This window comes from Monodelphis domestica, chromosome 1, assembly GCF_027887165.1.
Source record: "Monodelphis domestica isolate mMonDom1 chromosome 1, mMonDom1.pri, whole genome shotgun sequence".
Classification (NCBI taxonomy): domain Eukaryota; kingdom Metazoa; phylum Chordata; class Mammalia; order Didelphimorphia; family Didelphidae; genus Monodelphis; species Monodelphis domestica.
This window is the reverse complement of record NC_077227.1, coordinates 614024268-614050728: the sequence shown is the minus strand read 5'-3', so window position 1 is coordinate 614050728 and position 26461 is coordinate 614024268. Positions and strand designations below refer to the sequence as shown.

General features: G+C 37.2%; 1 protein-coding gene across 2 annotated transcripts in view; it reads left to right on the top strand.

The window, feature by feature from the left end:
- The window catches only part of KAT14 (lysine acetyltransferase 14), a 33279-nt gene extending 11310 nt beyond the window's left edge, over positions 1-21969 (top strand). The window contains exons 5-10 of one of the 2 annotated variants that reach the window (XR_008915603.1): positions 505-921; positions 7429-8000; positions 10543-10679; positions 12116-12291; positions 12863-12948; positions 16795-16933. Coding sequence is in view for 1 of the 2 variants with exons in the window: in XM_001374127.5 (XP_001374164.1) it covers positions 505-921; positions 7429-8000; positions 10543-10679; positions 12116-12291; positions 16795-16985; positions 20899-21072 (1667 nt within the window). In the remaining variant the exon portion in view is untranslated. Of the gene's footprint in view, positions 1-504; positions 922-7428; positions 8001-10542; positions 10680-12115; positions 12292-12862; positions 12949-16794; positions 16986-20898 lie in introns of those variants that run through there. The other variant, XM_001374127.5, reaches the window with a different exon arrangement.
- Positions 21970-26461: the final 4492 nt, after the last annotated feature.

Sequence of the window (26461 nt, the reverse complement as noted above, 5' to 3'; positions counted from 1 at the left end):
GTATCAGCAGGCACTAAATACTTTTTAAGCATTATGCCTGGCATTGTGTTAAGGGATACATATAAGAAAAATAAAAACCATCACTGTCCTCAAGGAACTTAATATCTAATAGGGAAAAGACTATATATAAAAGGAAGTAGTTGAGAAGAGGGAGGGAGTTGCTAGAGGATACCCTGATCTAGGGTTTGGGGTTCTTGATGTCAAAACTAGCAGTCACTTTGTTGAAGTTTGTTGAAAATGTCTGAGCCCCCTATAAGGGGAGGCCCTGAGGAGAATATGTTCCTTTGCTCTTCAGCCCTCTAATTTGAGGGGACAGGCAAATGAGGATGGCCCAGAGGAACAGAGTATCAAAATCTGAACTTCTCTCCAAAATAATGAAGTTTTGAGTGGTGAACTTAACTTGGGGAAGGCCTGATGTTCAAACTGAGCAGAACAGCTGGTGGTCAATATGTTTAGTTATATAAATAGTAAATGAGTGTTTAGAAATTTGTTGTTTTTCTTTAGCCTCAAAACCAGCTTTGGATCCCATCATTACAGTAGAGGGGCTTAGGAAAAGAGTTAGTCGAAATCCTGTGGAATCTGCCATGGAACTGAAGGAGAAGAGGTCACGAACTCAAGAAGCTAAAGACATTAGGAGAGCCCAGAAAGAAGCTGCTGGTTTCTTGGATAGAAGTACATCTTCCACCCCAGTAAAATTCATCAGCCGTGGCCGTAGGCCTGACATGGTTCTTGAGAAGGGAGAGGTGATTGACTTTTCATCCTTGAGTTCTTCTGATCGAACCCCTTTGACAAGCCCTTCTCCTTCTCCTTCTCTGGATTTTTCTGCTCCTGGAACTCCAGCTTCCCATTCAGCAACTCCTAGCCTGCTGTCAGAAGCTGATCTTATTCCAGATGTAATGCCACCACAAGCCTTATTTCATGGTAAGAATTAACCTGTTGGTTCCTTCATAGCCTTTCTTCACTTCGACGAAATTGTTGAATATTTGTATTTATATTTATTTAAGAAGTGTAATATTGTCTGGATGAACTAGAACTCTAAAGCAAGGTTTCAGAAATTGTCACTAAAATTTTTTTATCCTGACATAACCAAAAAAAGAGCTTTTCTATTCATAACACCAAACACAGGGCTTCTGTATATGAAACAATCTTCATGTCATGCTGCCTTGGTTTTTTAAGTATAAAATAAATTCTACCCATTACTTTAAAAATTGACTATGCTTTCTAAATTTTCTTTTTTCTTTTGTGTATTCTAAAGTTTTAGTGGTCCTTTTTTTCATCACTATTGCTAATTACACCCCTTTCAATTCAAAAGAGAAAGAAAAAGAGAAAATCCTTGTAATAAATTGCATAGTCAAGCAAAATGAATCCACACAGTGGATATGCTCAAAAATATATGTCTCTGCACCTTATGTTCGTCACTTCTTTGTGAGGAGGTGAGTAGGCAAGCTGCTTCATCATAGAGTTTCCAAAAAAGTAGTTGATAATTGTATTGATCTTAATTTTTTAAGTTTTTGGTTTTTTTTTTTAACCCCATACCTTCCATCTTAGATCAATAGTATGCATTGGTTTTAAAGCAGAAGAGCAGTTAGGGCTAGGCAATGCAGGGTAAAGTGACACAATTATGAAGTGTCTGAGACCAGATTTGAACTTGGGACTTCCTATCTCTAGGCCTGGTTCTCAATCCACTGAGCCACCCAGCTGCCCCCTTAATATTAAGTTTTTTAAAGTTGTTCTTTACAATGTTTCTGTCCTTCTATAAATTGTCATCTTGATTTTATTCTTGTTTCTTTGCCCAAGATTCTCCGAAATAGTCACTTTCTGTATATTTTTAAAAATCAGTTTTATTTTCAGTTCTGATTTTTTTTCTCTTCTCTCCAATTTAGAAGACAAGAAAATAAAAGCTCATTACAAATATATATATTTGGTGCAAAACAAATTCCTTTATTAACCATGTCCAAAAAAAAAATAGAGAGGTGGTTTAGTGGATAGAGTTGCTGGATTTGGAGTCAGGAAGACCTGAGTTCAAATTGAGCCTCAGACACCTACTAGTTATATGTCCCATGGCAAGTCACTTAATCCTGTTTGTCTCTGTTTCTTCATCTGTAAAATATGCTAGAGAAACAAATGTCAAGCCATTCTAGTATCCCAGCCAAGAAACCCCAAATGAGATCATGAACAGTTGGTTGTAACAACAAAGGGGGCAGCTGGGTAGCTCAGTAGTGAGAGACAGGCCTAGGGATGGAAAATCCAAGGTTCAGATATGACCTGAGACACTTCCTAGTTATGTTTCTCAGGCCCAAGTCACTTAAACCCCATTGCCTAGCCTTTACCACTCTTCTGCCTTGGAACCAATACCTAGTATTGATTCTAAGGCAGAAGGTAAGGGTTTAAAAAAAAGAAAATATAATTCAATTTGGACTCTGAATCCAACAGTTCTCTATGTGGAGTAGATAACATGCTTCACTAGGAGTTCTTTGGAGTTGTTGGTCATTGTGTTGATCAGTTACCAAGTCTTATAGAATTAATTGTCTTAAATTGTTCTCATTCTGATCACTTCACTTTTTCTGAAGCCATCTTTATAATTTCTTATAGAACAGTAGTATTTCATCACAATCATGTCATAATTTATTAAACTATTCTCCAATTGGTGGATATCATCTTGGTTTTGAATTATTTGCCACCACAAAAACTAGCTGCTTTAAATATTTTTGTACATCTTTTGTCCTTTTTCTCTTTCATTGACCTCTTTGAGATATAAACATAGTACAGGAATTGGAAGGTTAAAGACAAATTCACAGTTTAATATCTTGGGGCATAATTATTATTGATTTAAAGCATTTTTTCATATAGCAATCAATAACTTGTCTTCATTTCTTACAGCATGAGAAATAATTTGTTATATCCATAAGTCATAATTTGTACAGCTGTTCCCTAATTGTCTAAGAGGTGATCTGAGATTCTTGTAACTCCCTTCTCTTTTACTAATTGCTCACCTCCATGTCCACTCTTAGTTGAGTTTGATATATTTCTAGACTAAACTGTTGGTGTGTGTTCAGTTATTTTTTTGTCCATTTCACATAAAAGTGAGGCTTACCTGGTGCCTAGTTTACTTTGCCCCAAGTTGTATACTCTTTACCCATAACAATAAGAAATAGCAATTTCCTTATCTTTTTTTCTCTTTTCTACATTAGCATATATATGTTCCTTTTAACTTCCCCTGTCTGCTTTCAAACCTCCAGAACTTTTTTCCCAAAAAGCTCCCTTAATATACTTTGAAGACGTTAAGATTCTGACAGTATACTTATTTCTTCTCTATCAAAATGTTGGCAATAGATTGTCTTGGAATAATACTTGAGCATCCTCTTTCCTATTACAGTCTTATTTTTTTTCCTTGTAGAATTATACTCTGACCTGCAAGGTGTATAAGTTATTTTCCATTGTAAGCCTTTTGGAATATTGTATTCCAGTATCTCTGGTTTGTCGCCAAAATTGCCAAATCAAATGTGATCTTGACTGTAGATCCACAATTCTTGAACTGATTGGGCAGTATTTTGTTTTTGGCTTTGGCATTTCCAGGACTTTTTGTTTTTAGAGTTCCTTTCAGGAGTTACTTCATAGATTCTCTGCCCTTTTTTGATTCTAAAGCAGAAGAGAGGTATGGACTAGGCTCATGTTGGTGAAGGTATGAAACATGTACCCCAGCATACTGGAGGAGTCTGCTCTGTTCCCCCTCTCCACTGTGCCTGGGGATAATGTTCACATATCCCACCCCTCTGCTCAGCAGCCCAATGTGAGCACTTCATCCCTTCACTGTCTGGGGTAATTTGGGGGGCTTACAGGCAGCTTGAAATGTCAATGTGAACACACAATCTCTAAACAATTCCCTAACACTGGCCTAGGTGATTGGGGTTAAATGATTTGCCCAGGGTCACACCACTAGGAAGTATATGGAGTCAAATTTGAACCCAGAACTTCCTGTCTGCAGTCCTGGCTTTCTATACACTAAGCTATCTAGCTGCCTCCATTTTTTTTTTTAAGATTAAGTATCAAGTCTTGTGTTTTTTTTGTTGTTTTTTTTTTAATCATGGTTTTCAGAGAAATAGTTATTAAATGGTGTTTCCTTGACCTATTTTCCAGGTTAGTGTAGATATCTTATATATTTTTTTAGTAGTTTGTTTTTGTTTCAGTATTCCTTGTTACTTCATAGAGTCTTTGATTTCTATTTGGTCTATTTTTAGGAGGTCCTTTTTTATCACAACTTCTTGTGACCTCATTTGGGGTTTTCTTGGCAGATAATGAAGTGGTTTGCCATTATATTCTTCATCTCACATGACAGATAAGGAAACTGAGGCAAACCTAGTTAACTGACTTGCCTAGGGTCACACAGCTAGGAAGTGCTCGAGGCCAGATTTGAACTCAGGAAGATGAATCTTCTTGACTCCAAGATTGGCACTTTGCTTTGTGAAATCTAACTGCCCAATTAGGATAATTATTCTTGTAATAATTATGGAATGTTTTGCCATTTGCTATAAAAGCATCAACAGTTTATTCTGAAAAAACGATGAGAGTTTTTCAAACAAAAGTTACCTGTGTATAAGAGTTATAGGAAAATAGATGAATTAAATGTCAATAATACCTCTAACCTCAAAAGTCTAAGACTCTTAATATCTTTACCTAGTAGGCTTTTTACAAAAACTATCAATGTTGGTTTGACTTTTACATTCTTTTTGATTGGAAAGAAAAAGAAGGAAGAGAAGAAAAAGACCTAAAGAACATGGAAATTTTATGAGTGGAAATTATGCTCATTCACAAAAATATGTCTAAAGAAACACAGGACGAAAAATAAAGTATATATTATGTCCAGTGAATGAATTCTTACCTATTTTAGGTATTCGCACCTAAAATGGCCATGTACAGTCAGCCTCACTTTGAACAATTCTTAAAGTCCATTAAAAAGCATTAGGACCATTAGTGGTGACTTGTGCTAAGTATCAAGTCCTTGCCCAAGCAAACTAATTCAGTTGTCATTCTTTGGTGTTTATAGTCATCCTAGAAAAATTCTTAACACCTAATGCCTCAAATGCGTTTTCTAATGACTTGGTTGGTATGGGGTTTGGTTTGGTTATACATATTTAAAGTATGTTTATTTTAGGTTTATATTATCTTTTTTATTATTATTCTTAGTTTTTATTTACTTTATTCTTAGTATTTATTCTTTTATTTTAAACATTATTTTATTTGGTCATTTCCAAACATTATTCACTGGAAACAAAGATCATTTTCTTTTCCTCTCCCCCCCTCCCCACCACCACCACCACCTTTCCCTCTCCCATAGCCTACGCGCAATTCCACTGGTCATCACATGTGTTCTTGACTCAAACCCATTTCCCTGTTGTTGGTATTTGCACTAGAGTGTTCATTTAGAGTCTCTCCTCAGTCATATCCCCTCCACCCCTGTAGTCAAGCAGTTGCTTTTCATCCGTGTTTTTACTCCCACACTTTATCCTCTGCTTGTGGATAGTATTTTTAGATCCCTGCAGATTGTTCAGGGACATTGCATTGACCCTAATGGAGAAGTCCATCACCTTCAATTGTACCACAATGTCTCAGTCTCTGTGTACAATGTTTTCCTGGTTCTGCTTCTTTCGCTCTGCATCACTTCCTGGAGGTTGTTCCAGTCTCCATGGAATTCCTCTACTTTATTATTCCTTTTAGCACGGTTTATATTATCTTTTAAGGGAGTTAATACTTTGGTTTTAAATGGCCCTTTGATTCACTGCATTTTGATTAGGGTTCATTTAGCCGTTTGAATATAGGAAAATTCATTTTCAAATGGTCATGCCTTCACATAACACTACCTACATACATAAATGCCTTTAATTTTCAAAAGGCTTTATTAACTGTTATCTTTGTTATAAAAAGTCCAGATTAAAGTAAGGTTATATGGGATCATTTGAAAGGTCATTGGTGTCAGGAGAAACTTTAAGGCAAATTCTGGCTCTAACATTCATTAGCTCAGTAAATTTAGACAGCTTTTCAATGTCTTGATTTTTTTCATATGTGAAATATGATCAATAATATTCATAGTAGCTCCCTAACAGGGCTATTTGAATATAGAGCTTTTAAAACATTAAAATCAGTATAAATCGTATGATTTTTAGATAACTAATGTGTCAGAATTGGAACTAGAACCAAGATGTTCTGACTCCCAGGCCTCTGCTTATAATAATAATAATAATAATAATAATAATAATAATAATAATAATAATAATAATAATAATAATAAATGTTTTATTAAAAAACATTAAACAGTACATTCAACTAAACTTGTTTCGTAAATATTTACACTTAAATGAATTAATTTTTGATTAATCGAGCATCATAATTAGCTATTCCCTCTATGTTCCCATTAAAATTTTTTGTTCTCATTAACTTTTTTTCCTTACACAGGCATAGTATGTGTTCTGTTCTTCTGGTTCTTTTAAAAAATAATTATTATAGTACTTGTTTGGCCGCATGACATAATTGATAGAGAATTGACCTTGGAATCTGTGCTCCAGGATTCTTGCCTCTGACTCCTATAGCTGTGTGGTCACGAATAAATCATTTAACCTCTCAGTATCCTGGGCTGATTTCTAAGATTATAAATTAATTGTGAATTGCCAACATGCATCATAGCAAAAAGAAGTTGGTCTCCATTTGAGAGTTGGCTATGACATTGAAATCATCTAGATATCCTCCCAAAAAAAGTTCATCATATTAATGTGTACTTTATTTAACTATTCTGCCATTATTGGACATTTTGTTGCTTCCAGTTTTTTTCAATTATGTTTGTTTTCTTAAACTCTTACTTCCATCTTAAAATCAATACTATATGTCATTAAGTAACTTGCCCAGGGTCACACAGCTAGGAAATGTCTCAGGCCAGATTTGAACCCAAGTCCTCTCATCTCTAGGCCTGACTCACATTTATTTGTTTCTATGAAAATCTTTGAACAGCTAGCTCCTCTTTGTTGTTTTTTAATAATACTTGCAGGGTATATTCCCAATAATGAAATTATTGGTTGAATGTGATAGTTTTGTAACATCTATCAACACAATTAGATCAGTCTCTTAAAAAAAATTTATTAGTTTTTACTTCACCTATCAATGAATGAATTTACTGTGTTTTCATAATTCTGTTATGATTCATTATTTTTATCTATTTAATAGTTACAAGGACTTCTGATGGTTATTTCTCATTCCTAAAGAAAACATTTTACCTATTGGATATAAAATAAAAACCCCTTGAGGGCAGAAATTGTTTAGTTGTTTTGCCTTTCACATAGTAATCAAAAGATATTTGCTGAATTGAATTACCTTTGAAAAGAATATATTTAATTTTCTTCTTTAGTCCTTTTTTTTGGTAACTTTTTATGCCTTGTTTAGATGATGAGGAGATGGAAGGAGATGGCGTTATAGATCCTGGAATAGAGTATGTTCCCCCTTCTACTGCATCATCAAGCTCTGGAGCCATGATGGGAGGGAGAAAGAAAGTCAAAGCACCCGAACATATCAAGCAGGAGGTGGAGAGTGAAGAAGAGAAAACTGAACGTATGGAAGCTGATAGTGAAGACACTGAAGATTCAAGTGCATCCTTACAAACAAGAACAAGAGAAAAGAGGAAACAACAACTAGAGAAAGATAATAAACCAAAAGGTCCTAAATATACACCTATTAGCATTTATGAAGAGAAACTCCTTTTGAGAAGGCTTGAAGCCTGCCCCAGTGCTGTGCTTGTGACTCCAGAAGCCAGGAGGCTAAAGCGGAAATTGATTGTCAGACAAGCCAAGAGAGAGAGAGGATTGCCTCTTTTTGACTTGGACCAGGTTGTTAATGCTGCTCTTCTTTTGGTTGATGGTATCTATGGAACCAAAGATGGAGGGGCATCGAGAATTCCAACCGGAAATGCCACTTACAGAACAACCTGTCAGGACTTCAGGATCCTTGACCGTTATCAAGTGAGTGGCCAAATGCAGGGACAAGCATATGTATATAACGCAACAAGTTTGTTTTTAAGAATTTGTGTGTCAAGGAGTACGATAGAGAATACATTTTTTAAAGTAACTGGACTTTTTATTTTTTAATTTTTGACATTTTTAATTGCCACAACCACCTTATCCTAACATTTGAACATTTATCTCATTCTTTATTCCCTGAAAATAGTTAAATGAAGTTGTTTAATAGTATGAACATGAGCAACAATACAAATCACTGTCTACATAGAACATCAGAACAGATTACAGATTACGATTAATAACAAAGTTTAGAAAGGTGTGTGATATTTGGAAGTTAAATGAATTGCCTATAGTTATTATATTATATTATTATGCTATTGTATTCATTATAACCAAGCTTCTTGGGGCAGCTGGGTAACTCATTGGATTGAGAGCCAGGCCTAGAGACAGGAGGTCCTAGGTTCAAATCTGGCCTCAGACACTTCCCAGCTGTGTGACACTGGGCAAGTCACTTAACCCCCATTGCTTAGCCCTTACCACTCTTCTGCCTTGGAGTCAACGGAAGGTAAGGGTTAAAAAAAAAACAACCAAGCTTCTTGATATAAAAAACTGCCTTAAATTACTTTTCTTTGTATTCCCAGTGCTTAACACAGTGCCTACTAAACTGTGGCGCTTGATAAATGTTGGTTGACAGACTATTGATCGATCACCAGAGCCAAGATTTGAACAAGATTGTCTCCACTCTATCATACTACATCCTGTAGTTATTTTCTTTTGTTTTCTTCATTATACATTTTCTTTTGTATTTTGGACAACTCCCAGCATTCTTTATTGTAGCTAATAGTTACTAAAGATTGCTATTGATGTCTCCTGCTTTATAGTGAGAATATCATGTATCAATCAACTATTCAGCATCTACTATGTTCGAGTAAATATGTTGGACACCAGGTATAGCAAAAGAAATCTCAGTTCTTGTTTCTTAGAAAACCTTAAATTGTATTTGAGGAAACAGGAGATATGAAAAGGATACTTGATAAGAGCCAATTGAGTGGTATCTTTACCACTTTTCATAAATGGTATAGGACTTCAGAGGAGGAATAACACAGGTATTGTGAGTTTTTTACAACTGGAAAAAATTAGGTGAAGTTTGGTAAAGAATTTTCTAAAACATTTAGTGATTAAAGGAGAAATGGACAAGCTAGATACCATTTTCTAGTCTTAAGAGAGCATGGATGCTATATAAAAATGGTTCTTAGCTCTAAACTTTACTTTCATACTCAGGAAATAACTTTATAAAAATCACCGATTGTAGTTTCTGTGCTATGAAACCTTAATAGGTAATGTTTCTTTAACTCAGAATGCATTGTACTAACATTCAGAACAAATTCTTAATATGAATGAAATCTGTCAATTCAATTAAAATACTTTCATAAGGAAAAAAGTCACGTCTGTTAGGACCTTTTAATTTCTGTTTAGTGTGTCCTCAGTTTATAGCAATTTTTATATCTGCTATTTGCATTTGAAATGTCTTAGACATATTAATTTATATCAATCCCAGATTTTTTTCTTTTTCAGATTGGATAACTGATTTATCAACATGCTTTTATTAAATGCCAGGCATTGTGCTAGGTATTGGAGATTCTAAAACAAAAGTGAGACAGTCTATTCTCAGGTAGCTTCTATTTTACAGGGAGGGTGGAGTACTTCAGGCTTACAAATACTTAAGTACATAGTGTATTTTTTCTTTTTTAAAAACACACAAAAGTATTGGTGAAACAAGAAGGGGAAACTGACAACTGGGTGAACCAGAAGACCTGAAAAACAACTTGGTCAAAAAATTCACTTGTCCTCAGCTATACTTAACTCTAATTCTAATCTGTCTAATACAGTCTGCCAGTAAATATTATTTTCTTTGTTGTTCAGTCGTTTCAGTTTGACTCCATTTGGGGTTTTCTTGGCAAAGATTGGTTTGCCATGTCCTTCTCCAGCTCATTTGATAGTTGAGGAACTTAAGGAAATAGGATTAAGTGACTTGCCTAGGGTCACACAGCTATTAAGTGTCTAAGGCCAGATTTGAATTCAAAACGATGAGTCTTCCTGATTCTGGGCAGCTTGGCACTCTATCCACAATGCCACCTAGCTGCCCATAATCTTTACTTAATGGTGAATAAAATTCATTATGCAATTTTTGTCTTTATTTTGAGGGCCTAGAGTAAATATGAATAATGGAGTTGGAAAGCTGAGAAGTTGTGCTGGTTAATTATTTTCTGTAGCTGAAGATTTTAAAAGCACATTTACAATGATAGTTCTTATAACAAATAATCTCAACACTCTAAAAACACTTAAAAAATTCATACCAAGAAAAATAATTTTACAATGTCAAGATGATCTATATTAAAGTTTACAAGATCTTTTTTTTTTTTCCCCCAGAAGGGAAACACAAAACGACTCATGTTTTCTGGTCATAGAGAAAAACCCTTTCATTCAACTGCTGATTAATACTTTTAGTAACATTTCTTATTATATGACCAATTTCTCTTTGTAGACTGCCTTGCCATCCAGAAAAGGATATCGGCACCAGACTACTAAATTTTTATCCCGATTGGTAGGATCAGAAGATATGGCTACAGACCATAGTATTGTCAGCCCTTATACTTCTCGAGTATTGAAACCTTATATCAGGTATATGTGAGCTGTGGTTTAAAATGTCATGTTTGTCATTACAAGTGATCCTTGTCTCCCTGTCTTTTCACCTTGTTTGTCAGTTCACTTTCAGTTTGGAGCCTAGAAAGAATGGAGGTGAAGGGGGTGGCTAAAAAAAGAAAATAGTGAGGGTGGCTTTATTTTTCAACTATTGTATTCATTTTGTCTAGAAGGCACATTCCTCCATTTCTTTCTCATCCTTTCTTTCCTTTTGTCCTCTCCTTCCTTTTCATTATTGATCTCTTCCATTTAAAAAAATTTTGCTAGTTCTCCCTATCTACTTGCTTGTTTCATTCTTAATACTTTTGGGGAGAAGGAGCTTAAATACAGTCAAGTTTCAGTCACACTTTACACTGTAACACTTATCCAGGCACATGACTTTAACTTGAAATTAACATCAATCTTACAGTTCTAGTTAATGTCCTAATCTTAAGGACACACAGAGCAAGAACAGTATTATTAGACTATAGGGTCCTCTGAACATTCCGTAGGACTTTCCTGTTGTAATGAATAAAAACTCCAGCTTGTGGGAGGACCCCAGCAACCATAAGATTGTGTGTTTTCAGGTTTCATTTCACTCTTCGTTTGCCATGTCCATACCTAAAAAGAAAAGGTACCTTGTGATACAAGAGGTTGAAAACCTTGGGGGGAATCTAGAACAAATGATTTAGAACCCCATTATTCCCTCTCCCACCCACTCCACCACCACCCCCTCCCAAAAAGGGAGAGAGAATGAGAGATATTTAGGATTTTAAAAAAAAAAGCATTTAAGGATTTTAAGATAGGAACATTTTAACCTTCAGTCTAACAGATTCAGAGTAATAGTTAACTTTAAAATGAAGGTAAGGAAAGGGGATTTTTGTTATTGTTTTGTTTGGGGGGGGGTTTGCATGGCTATAGCTGTTTAATCTAGGAAATAGTTGTGGGAAGGTATAAAACAACCTCTTAATCTAGTGACCTTTTGGGCAATATTAATACTGTAATGAACAATGAGATTAATAACAATTGGCTCTATTGTTGAACTAGGCAGAGCAGACAGAAGTTGAATGAACTAATAATCTTTTAATCTCTAGAGTTGATCATTTCAAGGGTAGAGTCACATACTGAGCCTGAGAAAACTTGGGTCTCTTATATATCCTTATAAAGTAAAAAGTCATAAAACCATAGAATAAGTCATCAGTCTGACTTCTTAACCAGCTCTTAAGTTAATAGGACAAAAATTTCTTTTTAAAGACAGTTGAAGTGTATTGCCTATGCTACCTTTCAGTAAAAAAGAAGAATACTATCACTGTTGTTTATATAAAGCAGGTTATCTTTAATTTTCAAACATGACTTGTTTTGTGTTCATCAAATAGCTTTTAAGAATTTTTTTTCATGATGCTTGTTATTTTGTTTTCTTCCTTTGATACTGGGAGGCGTGATTATGAGACAAAACCTCCTAAACTTCAGCTTCTGGCTGAGATACGTGCCTATCCACATAAGAATGATGCCAATTGGAAATCAGAGCCTGAAGCACCAATTGATTACTGCTATGTTCGCCCAAATCACATCCCAACAATAAACTCTATGTGTCATGAATTTTTTTGGCCTGGTAAGATATCTCTGGTCCATATTTAACATTTCTTTACACTACACCAAATATTCTTCTTAGTCTTTCTTTAATTGATATGTTTTATAGCATCATTGTTTTAAAAAAAAAAAAAACCTTAAAATCATGTAATATTAGAGTTCAGAGGAACCTTGGTGATCAAGTCCATGTACCTCCCCTCATTTTATAGATTAGGGAATTGGGGCTCCAGAAAGGTACTTGACTGTCTGGAATCTTTTGAGGGTCATTCAGTAAAAGAGCTAAGACATAATAATAACTCAGCTTTCCTGATCCCCAGACCAGTCCCTTCATCATACTTTTTTAGATGTGCTCATCTCTTAGTTTCCTAGATTGAAATAGTGAGACAGCTTTGTTTAGTTCCCATGACTTTTCTCTCTGTTTTCATAGCAGTGTGGTGTTAGAGAACACCTACAGAGGCCACATAATCCTCCCTTGGCCTGAGCATTGTTCTTATTCTTCTATGCCAATTTATAAACCAGAAAATGAATGTCTGTCAGTATCAGTGGATTACTCATTTCTATCAGTTGTGACATTTTTGTTTTCTGCTTCATAGGATCATAGATTTAGAGCTGGAAGGGACCTTTAGATGTCATCTAGTCCAACCCTCTTTACAGATGAGGAAACTGAGGCCCAGACAGGGTAAGTGACTTGCCTGAGGTCACATAGGTAGTGAGCCCAGAGCTGGGGCTTGGACCTGGTTCTTTTGTCTTCAAATCTAGCATTCTTTCAGTAATCATGCTCCCTCCCAAATGATGCTTAATGATTTGACTATCCTTTAGTAGATTCTAAAACACATGAGCAAGGATCATTTTTTGCATAATATAATAAGAACTGGTGGAGGCAAAGAAGAAATACAAATCATTCCAGGACTATTTAAAGAGGAAAGAAAACAAAAGCTTGGCTCTCTGAAAGTAAATCTTGAAGGAAGATAAGGTTTGCAGTGTGCAACCTTGGAAAATAGGTAGTATAAGCAATGTTATCCCCATTTTATATATGAGAAATTGAGACTTGGAGAGGTCTTTCCAATTAAAATGTAAGGTTCTTAAGGGACTAATTTTTTTTTTAAATTTCTCCAGCATTCATCATTGTGCCTGGAACATATTAAGCACTTATTGAGAGGTTAGTTGACTTGCTCAAGATTAAAAGTGGCAGGAGGCAGCTAGGTGGCTCAGTGGATTGACAGTCAGGCCAAGAATAGGAGGTCCTGGGTTCAAATTTGGCCTCAGACACTTCCTAACTGTGTGACCCTGGGCATTGCCTAGCCCTTACCACTCTTCTGCCTTAGAACCAATACCCAGTATTGATTCTAAGATGGAAGGTAAGGGTTTAAAAAAAAAGAAGAGAGAGATAAAAAGAGGCAGAACCAGAATTTGAAGCCAGGTCTTTCTTGACAAGTCTAGTGTTCTTTCCCTATACCATGCCACCTCCCAGGATTCTAAAACATGGATTTAAAAAGTGAAGTTCAGAGCTGGAGGACAGAATGCTCAAATGCATAGAGGTTAGAGATGGTATGTCAAGTTTAGTTCAGCCAGAGTATAAAATTCATGAAGGTAGGTAATGTGAGTTTATGCTAGAAAAATAAGTTAGAATTAGATTGTGGAGACCTGGCTTTTTCCTCAGATCTTTTTATCCAGCCCTACTGTTCTCTTGACCTATATAGTCATTTAAAAAGAAAGATAAGTTTTCCAATTACACATAGAAACCATTTTTGGCAGTTGTTTTTTGACATCTTGCAATTCAGATTCTCTCCCTCCTACCTTTCCCCAACACAGAAAATAGTCTGATAATGGATTAAACCATTGCTTTCATGGAGTACATATTTCTGTATTCTTCATGCCAAGACACATATCACACATATTCATGAAGGAAATAAAGTGAATCTGCTCTGCCATCATTCAGCAGTTCCTTCTCTGGATGCTGACCAATAGTTGTCTTAAACTCTCATAATGTCTCTAACAACTCACTGTCTTTCCTCCTGAGGGCAACACCAGTAAGCTAGTCCCGTAGGCTTATAACCTAGAGTGCCATTCTCAGCTTCTCTGTCTCACCACCCCACCACATCATAACCAGTCTGTTTCCAAGGCCTGCTGACGCAACCTTTGCAATGTCTTTAGAGTAAACCCCCTTTTCTTCTGTGACATTGCATCACTAGTGCAGTCACTTGTGATCACTTCACTCCTTGGATCTCCTAATAGCCTGCTGGTGAATTGGCCGGTTTCATCTCTCCCAGGCTACCCTCCATCCAGTCTCTAAACTGATTTTCCTAACCTGACCACCTCCTTCCCTTACTTTGTCAACTCTAGTGGCTACCTCTTACCTCCAGGATCAAATGCGAAATATTATATTTGGCATTCAAAGACTTATATAACCTTTCCCCTTCTACCTTTCTGGTCTTTTTACTCTTTACTCCTGACTTACACTCTTCCATCCTTACTGTTCCACATGTTCCATGAAAAAAATTCATTTCTTTAGGCATTTTTTCCAACTGTCTCCTATGTCTGGAATGTTCTCCCTCCTCATTTCTGTCCATTGTCACCCCTGACATCTTTTAAAGTCCCAATAAAAAATCCATTTTCTATAGAAAGCCTTCCTATTTATCATGCATATATTTTTATTGTACACAATTGTTTGTATATTATCTCTTCTATTTGACTGAAGAGACTGTCTTTTGTCTTTCTTTGTATCCGTCAGAGCTTAGCACTTTGGTACCTATAAGGAATTTAATAAAGTACTTGTTGATTGACAAAAGATGGTAAATTTAAATTGCTGTTTTTCATCTTTGTATCACTAGTTGCCTCGCATAGTGCCTTGTATGTAGAATATTGTTCTTCGTCTCTGACTCCTGGCTTCCCTAGCCTATTTATCCTGCATATAGGCATATAGAGTCCTCAGACATATCTATTTGGTTGTTCACTCCCCCATTAGATTCTGAGTTTATTGAGGGCAGGGACTATCTTTTTCTAACTTTTTCTATTCCTACCATTTAGCACAGTGCTAGACACATCGTAGTGCTTAATTAATACTTATTGACTATCTTTTTTACATTGCCTCTCCACACACAGCCACTCTATCCCCCTACCCACTATAACTTCTTTTTCTCTCATTGTCACCACTATCCTCTCAGTCTTCCACATTTCTAAGCTCCTCCTAGCCTAGGTGTTATTCACAACTCCTCACTTGAAATCACTCTTGTCTGTCTAGTCTGTTGCTAAGTCATGTCCTTTCTTTTCTAGTATTGAACACCTCTCTTCATATAGACACCACCCTGATATAAACTCTCATCTATCTCTTTCCTGGACTTTTACAGTCATCTTTCAGTTGGTCTGCGTATTTCAGGTCTGACTCCTTTCTGGTTATTCATCTGCTAAAGTAAGGGGGAGGTCTAACTATTCCATCCCCCTACTTGATCAGTATCAATTGCTCCATATTTCTTTCAAGATCTAATTTAAAATTTTCCATTTGGGTTTAATGGCCTTCAAAATGTCCAACTCATCTTCTTCTGCTAGAGAACTTTCCAACTCCTTCCTTTCCTTTCCCCATCCTTCTGAGTTTACCTCCTATTTATTCTGTAAGATTATTTCCCCCCACTGTGTAAACGATGGATTGGAAAAGGGGGAGACATAAGGAAAGGTGACCCAGCACGGAGGCTGCTGTTACAATCCTGGTGAATTGTGGTGTGAAGACTTGGACTAGAGCAATAGCATTATGAATGGAAGAGAGACAAGTGTTGAAAAATGAGCATAATTTGTCAGCTGAACAGATGTGGAGGTTAAGGGTAGACTCCCAAGATTTCAGATTTGGGTAGCTCGGGATAGTAGTGCCTTTATTAGACAGGCTCAAAGAGCTGAGAGAGGGACGGTTGGATACAAGTTGTATACATTTGAATTTGAGAGACCAGTATGATATCTAAGTATCAGATAGAGCTGGTATCTGAAAATTTGGGAGGAAAGCCCAGGCGAGATTAGGGAATTATATATAGATTTGGGAATCGTCGCCACAGAGATAATAATTAAAATATGAACTAATTAATAAGTAAAGAAATTGATCTGTCACTTGCATTCTTATAAATATGACATGATTCAGAACTTCCCTGCCTAAACTCTGATCCTAGTTTGAACTCTTTGACCAACTAGTCTTTGTTACCTTGGGTAAATGACTTTACCTCTCTGGGCCTTAGTTCTGTCATCTCTAAAATAAAGTCAGATTAGAATATTCCTAAAGTCCCTTCTAACTCTTAATACTTTTTTTAGTTCAACTTGGCTGTGGACTATTTATATCTCTGTTTTCTCATAGAATTCTTTAAAGTCTCTAGAGTTAATTTTTGTTCTGAATGTTATATTCTTTTTTAACATGTACAGAGCATGTTTTACACATGTAAGTATAGGGTTTTTTATTAATTTCCAAATTATTATTTTGAATACTTGATGTAAGATTTGTTTTTATTTGCCATATCTTAAGTTCTTTTTTTTTTTCTCCTATCTTTAGGTATTGACTTATCAGAATGTCTTCAGTATCCAGATTTCAGTGTGGTTGTTCTTTATAAGAAAGTCATTATTGCCTTTGGCTTTATGGTTCCTGATGTGAAGTATAATGAAGCTTATATTTCATTTCTATTTGTTCATCCTGAATGGAGGAGAGCAGGAATTGCAACCTTTATGATTTATCATCTTATTCAGGTAATTTATCCATATTTGTAATAGAATGAAGTGGAAAAGCATTAGGGAATTACTATAATGTGTCCAAGCACTCTGCCCAGTGCTAGAGAGAAATAAAAATAGAAAACAAGACAATATCTGCCCACAAGGAGCTTATATTCTAATTAAAGGAGAGCACACAGATAGATAAGAGATGGGAAATGGATATTGAGAGCTGGGACAGGAAAGTGCAGTGGTTCCATATAATCTGTTTTCTTCTGGGCCCTTGGGAGCCTGTTGAGTTCTAGATGATGGTGGATGGGCTGTAGGAAAGGGGAGGGAAGCTCATAATTGGCATATTTGTTCTCCAGGTCTTTTTGATTATGTTCCAGGGGAATAACAGGACTCAGCTCAAATTAGATTAATCAATAATATGAAAAGATTCATAAATGTTTTTAAACTCATATTTGCTGGCATGGGTTTAAAAGAAATAAGCTTATGGATAAGCATGATGGATAAGGCTAAAATGGAAAAAGCAGCACACTCTCCATTACCTTTTATTAACCGTATATTTCCTTTAGCCTCCAAACGTCATTATTGGAGTCCATCAACACTCTAGTAGTACTAGTTGGAGGGAAGAAACTAGACCCCAATTTTTCAACATTTTCAAAATTGTATTGAAAAATTAATATCATGTGTATACTTCATTCTCCCTTATTATCCTCCACTCCCAACTTTACAGCTATCTCAAATTAGAATTTGTTTTGGTTATTATAATTAATCCCTTCACTACTCTATTTCTTAGCCAGTAATCTTTATTTGCAATTAGGCCTGAAGAAGATTTTTTCATTATTAATGAGAAGGATTTCAATGACATATTAAGCACTCTGGAAGTTCCTGTCATTGCTTTGTGAATATATGAGTTGGTGACTGACAAATAGGGTGAAACTTCCAAGATTATATGTTAAACATAATTGAGATAGGGATATGGCCTATATCTGTGATTTCATTAGAGGTAGGTACTCTTGCATGAAGAAACTCCTATCCAAGGAAATTCAGCAATCCCTGAAACTCAGTTTTAGGGAATTATCTGGAGGCACGGGGGTTAAAGTGATTTGCAGAGAGTTGTCTAACTAGTATTTGTGTATCAAAGGAGACACTGGAATCTAAATTTTCCTGGCTATGATTGATAGAGGGATTTAAGTTACAAACATAAAACATAGCTTGTGTTCCTCATGCAAAAAAAAACATACTATTTGTTTGTTTCCATTGAATTAAATGAATTATTAGTTGGTATGCAAGAGATTTTTTTCCTGGAATTTTCCTGTAAATTTTTCATTTTCAAATGTATCTACATAAAGGATTACAAATTAAGTAGGCAGGTTTTTTCAGGAGACTAGACAAAATGTCGTTTTTCCAGTTCTTACTGGAACAGGATCCAGAGTTTCCAGTTGTTGCCAATTCTAAAAACTGTCCTGTCTGAACAGCGATCTTCCCCTCTTAATATTTTCATTCTTTTCCTCATCTGTGGAATGATGTTCTGCACTTCCATCTCTTACTTTCACTGGTTCCCTCCAGACAGATCTCAGATCCCACTTCCTACAGTAGGCTTAGTCTTCCACCTACTAATATTTTCCCCTTACATGTTTACCTTGACATACTCTATAAAATAGATTGTTTTTTGCTTTTGTTTGTATCGATCCCAGCACACAATGAGAATTTTATAAATTGTTTCTTGACTGACCTAGTAATTGCTACTTCGTTTTGTTAGAGTAAGTATGGAGTCTCATCATGAGAATGTGAGGCTGCCAGGTTAGAAGGTTTTTTTAAATGTTCCCCATTAGGAAAATTATGGTAGATTAGCTAAAAATCATATGCCTTATGAATTGCTTGAAATAATTGAACCTTCTAAAAGATAGTGCTAAGTTGAAATTATTACTTGTGTATTCTATACAGTTGGGGAATATTATAGTTAGGGAGTAATTTAATTCTCGTCTCATTTTAAATGGGCTATGTTCTATTATAATACATATGGTCAAATCAGACTTTTGTTTTTAGTAAACTATTTGGCAATAAGACAATGTGTTGAGAAAATTCATGGATGAGAAAATTTATTAGCTGCTTGATGTTTGGCCAAGTTACCTCAGCTTTCCAGTTTGTTAGCAGTATGAAAATGAGGCAGCTAGGTGGTTTAGTGGGTAGAGCACTGGCCTTGAAATCAGAAAGACTCATCTTCATGTGTTCAGATCTGATCTCAGATACTTGTTATCTGTGTGGCTCTGGGCAAGTCACTTTACCCTGTTTGCTGCAGTTCCTCATATGTCAAATGAGCTAGAGAAGGAAATTGCAAACCACTCCAGAATATTTTTGCCAAGAAAACCCTAAATCGGGTTATGAACACAACTAAACAATGTTTGGGGTCTGAGTCTGCACAATTGCTTCTAGTATATAACATTTTGGCTCTTGGGCAAGCCCTTTTAACTTCTTTCTCACAGGCAACATATTCACTAGTTCTCCACAAATAGCTGGTATTTTTTTTTTAATTTATCTTTTTTACATATATGGCCTCTCTCCCAGGTTATAACGGGCTTTATTATATTAAGTGCCCAGTTAGGCTTTTATGATGATCAGAAAGTTAGTTGGTTTTTTTGTTTGTTGTTGGGTTTTTATTTTGTTTTTTCACTTGTAATTTAGATTTTCTTCTAGGTTTGCCTCACAAATAGTTGTGGATCTGATTTAGCTTATGGAATGTTCTGTGGTGTTTTGTTTGTTGAAACAAAAAGTAGTTCATTAAACATAGAAAATTTTGGAAAAATTCTGAATTTTTTATGGGGATGTAATGACTTATAAGGAAAGAAGGAATCAAGCACTTTCTTAAATGTTTACCATTTGCTAAGCATTTCTCAGATATCTCATTTGATTTTCACAACTTTGGGAAAAAGATAGTATTATTATTATCCACATTTTATAGTCAAGGAAGCTAAGGGAGACCAGCTGAAATCACTCAGTTATAGTCACTCTGATAGTCAGTGTCTGAGGCTAGACTTGAACTCAAGTTTTCTTGACTCTGGGCCCAGGACTCTGCAGTATGGTGCCACTAGCTTCCTCTAATTACTACTTTTTTTTTTAATTAGCTATGTATACTAAGTAGAGGGAAACAGCTTACTATATTAATTTTCTAGGACTTTAGCACTTGCTTATCTGGTCCTTATAGGATTTTAACACTGCTTTTGGAAAAACGTAGCAGTCCTGAATAGTAGCAATAACTGGCACTTCTAAAGCTCTGAAAGATGGGCAAAATATAGTAAATCCATTATGTTTGTCTTTATAACAACCCTTGACGGTGAGTCAATTGCTAAGGGGAAAATTTGGGGAAAATGAGGTGAAGAGAAAAGCTGACTTGAAATTGGGCCCAGATCTTTTTTCACCATGTTGCCTGCTGACCTTACCACCTAAACCCAAGCTTGTCTGTGTTCTGTCCATGGACGCTGCTTGTCAACCCCCTGCTAGTTGGGTCTTGATAAGCAGTTTTATCAGGTAATTTTTTTTTTCTGGTAAGACAGCACTCAGTTATAAAAACAGACCTCCTCAATTTTTTTTTCCTTCAAGCTATTCAAAAAGTGTTTGATATTGGGGTGTTCTGAAATAATTAAATATAATTGAATTGTAAATTACATTGTAAAGTTGACTATTACTCCTGGTCTCTCCTTTCAGGGGAAATAAATCAACTCAGCCCAAACCCTGCAGGGTGCTTGAGTCCTGTGAACGTTTGCATAAGCAGCAACATTCCATTCTGCTTCCAGCTGTTGCTATGTGTTGTAATGTCTCAGTTTCAGGTCTCTGATTTCTCACGTTTCACAGCTACTTAAATACCTACACTTAAAAGAGTTTCTTAACCACCTCATTTACCCTAGAGGCTTTTTCACTTTAGTGTTGTTTTCCCATCTTTTGGCAGACCTGCATGGGCAAGGATGTGACCCTTCACGTCTCAGCAAGCAACTCCGCTATGCTTCTGTACCAAAAATTTGGATTCAAGACTGAAGAATATGTCTTGGACTTCTATGACAAATATTATCCCTTGGAGAGTAAAGAGTGTAAACATGCATTTTTTCTGAGGCTGCGTCGATGAGTTAGAAGGAATATGTACAGTTCTCTGTGGGAAAATGCCTATGATATATGTGAAACTCTGGGATATAAGGCTTTCTGCTTTGATCCTTTTATTACTCAAGTTATAAAATCAGTGTGGTTATTAATGTTCTTGGTCAGCATTAGCATATGCTGTGGTGCTGGCTGTGCTGCCTGCATGGTCTACCCATTCAGATCTCAATGGAGGCCCTAAGCCACCTGAAGTTTACTGGGACCCCGAAATGAATGGATGCAGAGAGCCAGTCTACGTGAGTTTCCTGAGCTTCTTTTAGGAGAGGCCTATAGACTAACACCTCGGGACACATGGGTACACAAAACTGGACAGTGCAGAGAGCACTACCTCTGCTGTACATGATTTATAATTTTTTCTATTAAGGTTGCATGGGACATACTCCATGGGACAAACTTTATAAAAACTTTTGAACAGTTCTAAATGTTAAGAATGTATTCTTTATGTTGAGCTGAAATACTTATACGGTCTCCTTATAAAGTCTACCTATCATGGGAGTTGTGCCCTCTGGGCCCAAGAACAAGCCTAATCCTTCCTCTTCCTTCTTCCCCTTTAAATAAATGAGGACAACTACCATCTCTCATTTCCACTGCCCTGATTCCCATTGTCTTCTCCAGACTAAATCCCAGTTCCTTCAGCCAGTCTTCATGTCATGGCTTCTGGGCCTCTCCTCAGCTTGGTCTCAGGATGAAAAGGAAAATATTTATACTAATAATCATTGTTGAGCTAGAATTTAGCAGTTTTAATAATTCAAATTAGATAAAAAAAATATCAAAGAATTATACTCTTAAAAATTGTCCTGTACTTCTGACTATGGAAATAAATTATGATGTTTGAATAAAGGAAATATGTGGAATTTTGATACCTTTCCCCAACTTTGGATTGTCTTCAGTCCTAGTATTTCATCTGGCTGGCACCATGAACAGAGAACACTGGTCTCAGAGTCAAGAAGACTTGAGTCCCAAACCAGCCAGGTGGCTCAGGGGATAGAGACCTAGTCCTAGAGTTGAGAGGACCTTGGGTTCAGATGTGGCTTCAGATACTTCTGTGTGGCACTGGGCAAGTCATTTAACCTCAATTGCCTGGCCCTTACTGCTCTTCTGCCTTGAAACTAATATTTAGTATTGATTCCAAGATAGAAGATGAGGGTTTGGTTTTTCTTTTAAGACCAAGAAATTCAAATCCAGACTCATACCACCTGAGTGACCCTGTGTAAGTCCTGTCGTTGGGTACTATGTTGTTAAGTGTGTGGCATCTAATAAAAACAAAAAGAAAGATAGTCCAGTCTTTCAGGAGCTTGAATTCTCCTTGGGGAAGATTAAACAAAAGGAAGTTGAAAAAGGGGGGCTGGGAGGACAGTTTGGTTTTGAAGTCCAGAGAAAACATCAAAAACAGGATTGGAAGGGAAATAAAGGCAAGTTAGCCTGGGCCCCTCAAAGTGGAGGCTCTGGGAGGAACTTGCCAATGGGAGGAGGCGGGCAGGCCTGGCAGAGGGATATGCCAGCCTGCAGGGGTGGGGTAGTAAGCTTTCCCAGGGCAAGAGGCCCAGGAAGTTCCAGGCTGTGCCAGCAGGAAGAGGAGGAATGGTTTTGAAATCCAATGAAAGTCAAGAACAGGGCCAGGAGGGTCATGAAAATAATTGTGCCTGCCCCATAATTGTTGTAGGGACCAAATAAGAGAGCACGTTTGAGGTGCTCTGTTTACCTTCAAGTACTGTATAAAGTGTTAACTATTATTACTGCTATAAATGTGTGGTTCATGCAAAAATGAATTTGTCCAGCATGCTTTCTAGGCATGAAAGATTAAGTCTTTTTTCCATTCAGTTGTTCCTATTCTTCCCATTTTACAGACAAGGAAACTTGGAACCCAGAGTTTGAGATTTATTTGCCTGAGGTTACAAATGGGAAAGCCCAGGTCTAAATGCACCCTTCCCACTATACCATGCGATCCTTTTATAAAAGCCATAAAGATCTCAGTAAAAAATTCTTCCCTTCAGGACACACGATTAAAGCTTCATTCAGTCTGATCACTACCGCCGAACCCTTAGCTGGAGAAAGCACGGGAGGAGGGGACACAGCACTGGAGTCCCAGCTTCGAACACTCCATCCTAGAGGGGAGAAGCAAATCCAGATCTGCATGGCCTGTGGGGTCCCACAGGACAGTCTGGCCAGGTTGTGGTCAGACTCGGGGGTCCCACCACCATTTTAACTTGTGTAAAGAAATCATAGTCATTATAAGGAGAAATGGTCAGACTTCCTTTAAAGGGGAATTGACATTTTGGCTCCTTCAGCTTCTAGAGCTTCATGATGAACAAATCGGATTACGATCTATTTGATCCTAACTAGGGGTTTTATGTTTTCCAAATATGAAAACCTGCCTGTAGTGATGTTCTTATCGAGCCTATGCTTGCTTCAAAGAACAGGTGAGACTTTCTTCTCATCTGGCTAGAGGACTTCTTCAAGTTAGCGATGATCAAGGCTCCCTTTTTATAGTGGGTGGGTTGGTTGCTCTGAATAGGAATGTGGGTTTCTGTGTGTTTATGCTGTGTATGACTGCCTGTGTTTACCTGTAAGCAAAAGGGTTTTTTAAAAACCTCAGCAGGAAAGGCAGTCAACACTTTTTCATAGCATAGTGCCTTATACTTAAGGCATTCAGCAAATGTTGAATTATAACCTCTACGCCTTTGCTGTTCCATAAAAACTAGCCCCACTAGTTCCCAGAGGTTACCTATTGCTTTTGCATTTATTGTTTTTGTCCCTTTTTATGAATCTGAAAAGAATCGAAGAAATAGTTTTTTTAATTTTATGGAGAACTAACTGTCCAGTAAATAATAGTTTTAAAATAAATGTTGATTGACTGATAGAGATGCAGATGATGGCTTTTGCTATATAGTTGGGAGATGATGGATAAATTACTTATGGTATAACAATCATGAACATTTCAGAAGAATCTTTATGAAGAAAGGTGGCTTTTTAAGTTTATTCACAAGCAAGATTTATTTTCTTTGTAAGCCAGTTGTTTTTTTAAACCCCTACCCTCTGGCTGAGCATCCAAGGCAGAAGAGTGGTGATGTTTAGGCATTTGGGGTTAAGTGACTTGCTAAGAAGTATCTGAGACCAGATTTGAACCCTGGACCTCCCGTTTTTAGGCCTGTCTCTATCCACCTACCTGCCCCTATAAAACCAATTATTACCTTCATATGTTGGAGCCAACACTTGGATTTAGTGCAAATCATGGCCCCAAAGCCAATCTGTGAAGAGGGAGGCTAATTTAGGTCTGTCCTGAGTGGGGAGGGGTGGAAGGTTGGTGCCAAATTCAGAGGGCCGCTTGCACCGTGGCCGCGCTGTCTCCAAAAATGGCCATCAGTTACGCATGAGAAGTACCCGCAGCCCTCGAGGCCCCCTCTAGAGAGGCTGGATTGGGAGCAAAGGGCTCCTGCTGCCCTGCTGTTAGAAGGATCCATGGGCCTGCATGTGTTTGTACGGATCCTGTGATGGACAGCCCTTCTCGCGGGCAGGCAGAAGTTGTCAGATGCCGAGATCCCTGCGGGACGGCGTCAGAGCAGAGCAGAGCAGAGCAGAAAAATGCCCTTGAAGCACAGCACAATTGGAGAAGACATCAAGAGGAGAAGTTGAGCTTGGCCGCTCCGTACTCCCTACAAAAAGAGTCATGGAAATGCTCTTCCTCTTTGTACCCACACAAAGACCCGTACGTTTCTGAGAAATGGGGGGAAATATGGAGGAAGGTTTATTCTACCCTCCAAGAGTTCTTTAAGGAAGTTCCGGGGAATTTGGAAAATGAAAATAGAAGGGAAAAGCTGAAGAGCTGAGAAAGCAAAGCTCGGCGCGTGTCCCCTCCTATGGGGCTTTTGCCTCCCCGCTTTACCTTTATTTTGTGTGTACGTCTGCTTGGGTAGAGTGGAAGTTCTTTGAGGGGGACTTTAATGGTTTCTACCTCATATGATCACAGTTAGCAGGCTCTAAGGAGCAGAGCGGCACCTAATCGCTACAGAGTCACGATGGATGAGCAGGTCCCAAGTCCTACGTCTTCACTTTCTTTGACGCTTGGATCTCCTCAGGGCCACAGACCATCGGGCTTAGAACTTGCAGTTATTCATCTGTCCTGAGACAAAAAAGAAGTCTACAAAAGTTAAGTAAACCAACAAAAACAGGACCGTGTATTAGAAGCTCCCGGGCTCTGGAAGGCGGTGGTTTTGGCTATACCATCCCACCTCATCCCCTACTTGGCATGACCCTAAGAACAGGCCCTCGAGCCATCCTGGATCGAGACCAAAGAACAGTTAGTACTCTAGAAATGTCATATTTGTCCTCGAAAGAATTTCGGTTTGATTTGAAGGCAAAAATGCCTGGAACTTTTCATTTGCCAATTGCAGGGTGATTGATAGAGGAGGGAACAGGCTCTGTCTCTGCTGACTTGTAGGTTAATGCTCATGCGAGCCTTTGTTCTAGCTTAATTAGATGATGTTATAGACCAGGAAGCTTCAGTAGGAGACTTCAGTAAGGACCTCCTTGGCTGGGATCCAACTTAATGTTGGCTTATTCGTCTCTATAAATAATAGTACTCTTAAGGAAGTTCTAGTGGATTTAGAAAATGGGAGTAGGACTAACAAGGGAGAGGGAAAAGCTGAAAGCCAAGGGGGAAAAAAGAAATTGAAAAATGAACATACCCTTCACATTTTGCCAAATTGCCTCATTTAAATGAGAGATTAAGTTAAACAAAAAGACTAAAAGAAAGCTGCCTTGAAGATGATATTCTGGTGAAGGCTTTTGAAAAAAGGAGAATGTTTATTACCTAGTTTAGGAAGTTTGGGCCTGAACTGTGGCTTGTCATGTTTCTGTACTTTCAGACTAAGTAGAGATGTGATAACAGTCATGAGTTTAAAAGGATTAGAACACACACACACACACACACACACACACACACACACACACGGCAGAACACAGGATTTTACATGAAATCCTAACTACTGCTTGCTCTTTTTTTAAAAACAAAACAAAACTTATGTCTTAGAATTAATACAAAGTTTCAGTTTTTGGCAGAGGAACAGTAAGGACTAAACAATTAAAGAGTTAAGTGACTTGCCTAGGTTCACAAAGCTAAGACTTGTCTGAGGCCAAATTTGAACCCAAGTCGCCCCATCTCCAAGCTTGGCGGTCTCCATTGAGCTGAGGTACCCCCATACTTCTTGCATTTTAAATTTCCTTAGGAACTATGCATTTAAAAATATTATAATTGCTGTTTTCTAAACTTCCAATTAAAAATCAAGAAGAAAAAACCTTGTAAAAATAAGCATAGTCAAACCAAATGAATCTGGTTTGTGACCATGTTCAAAAACTTGTTT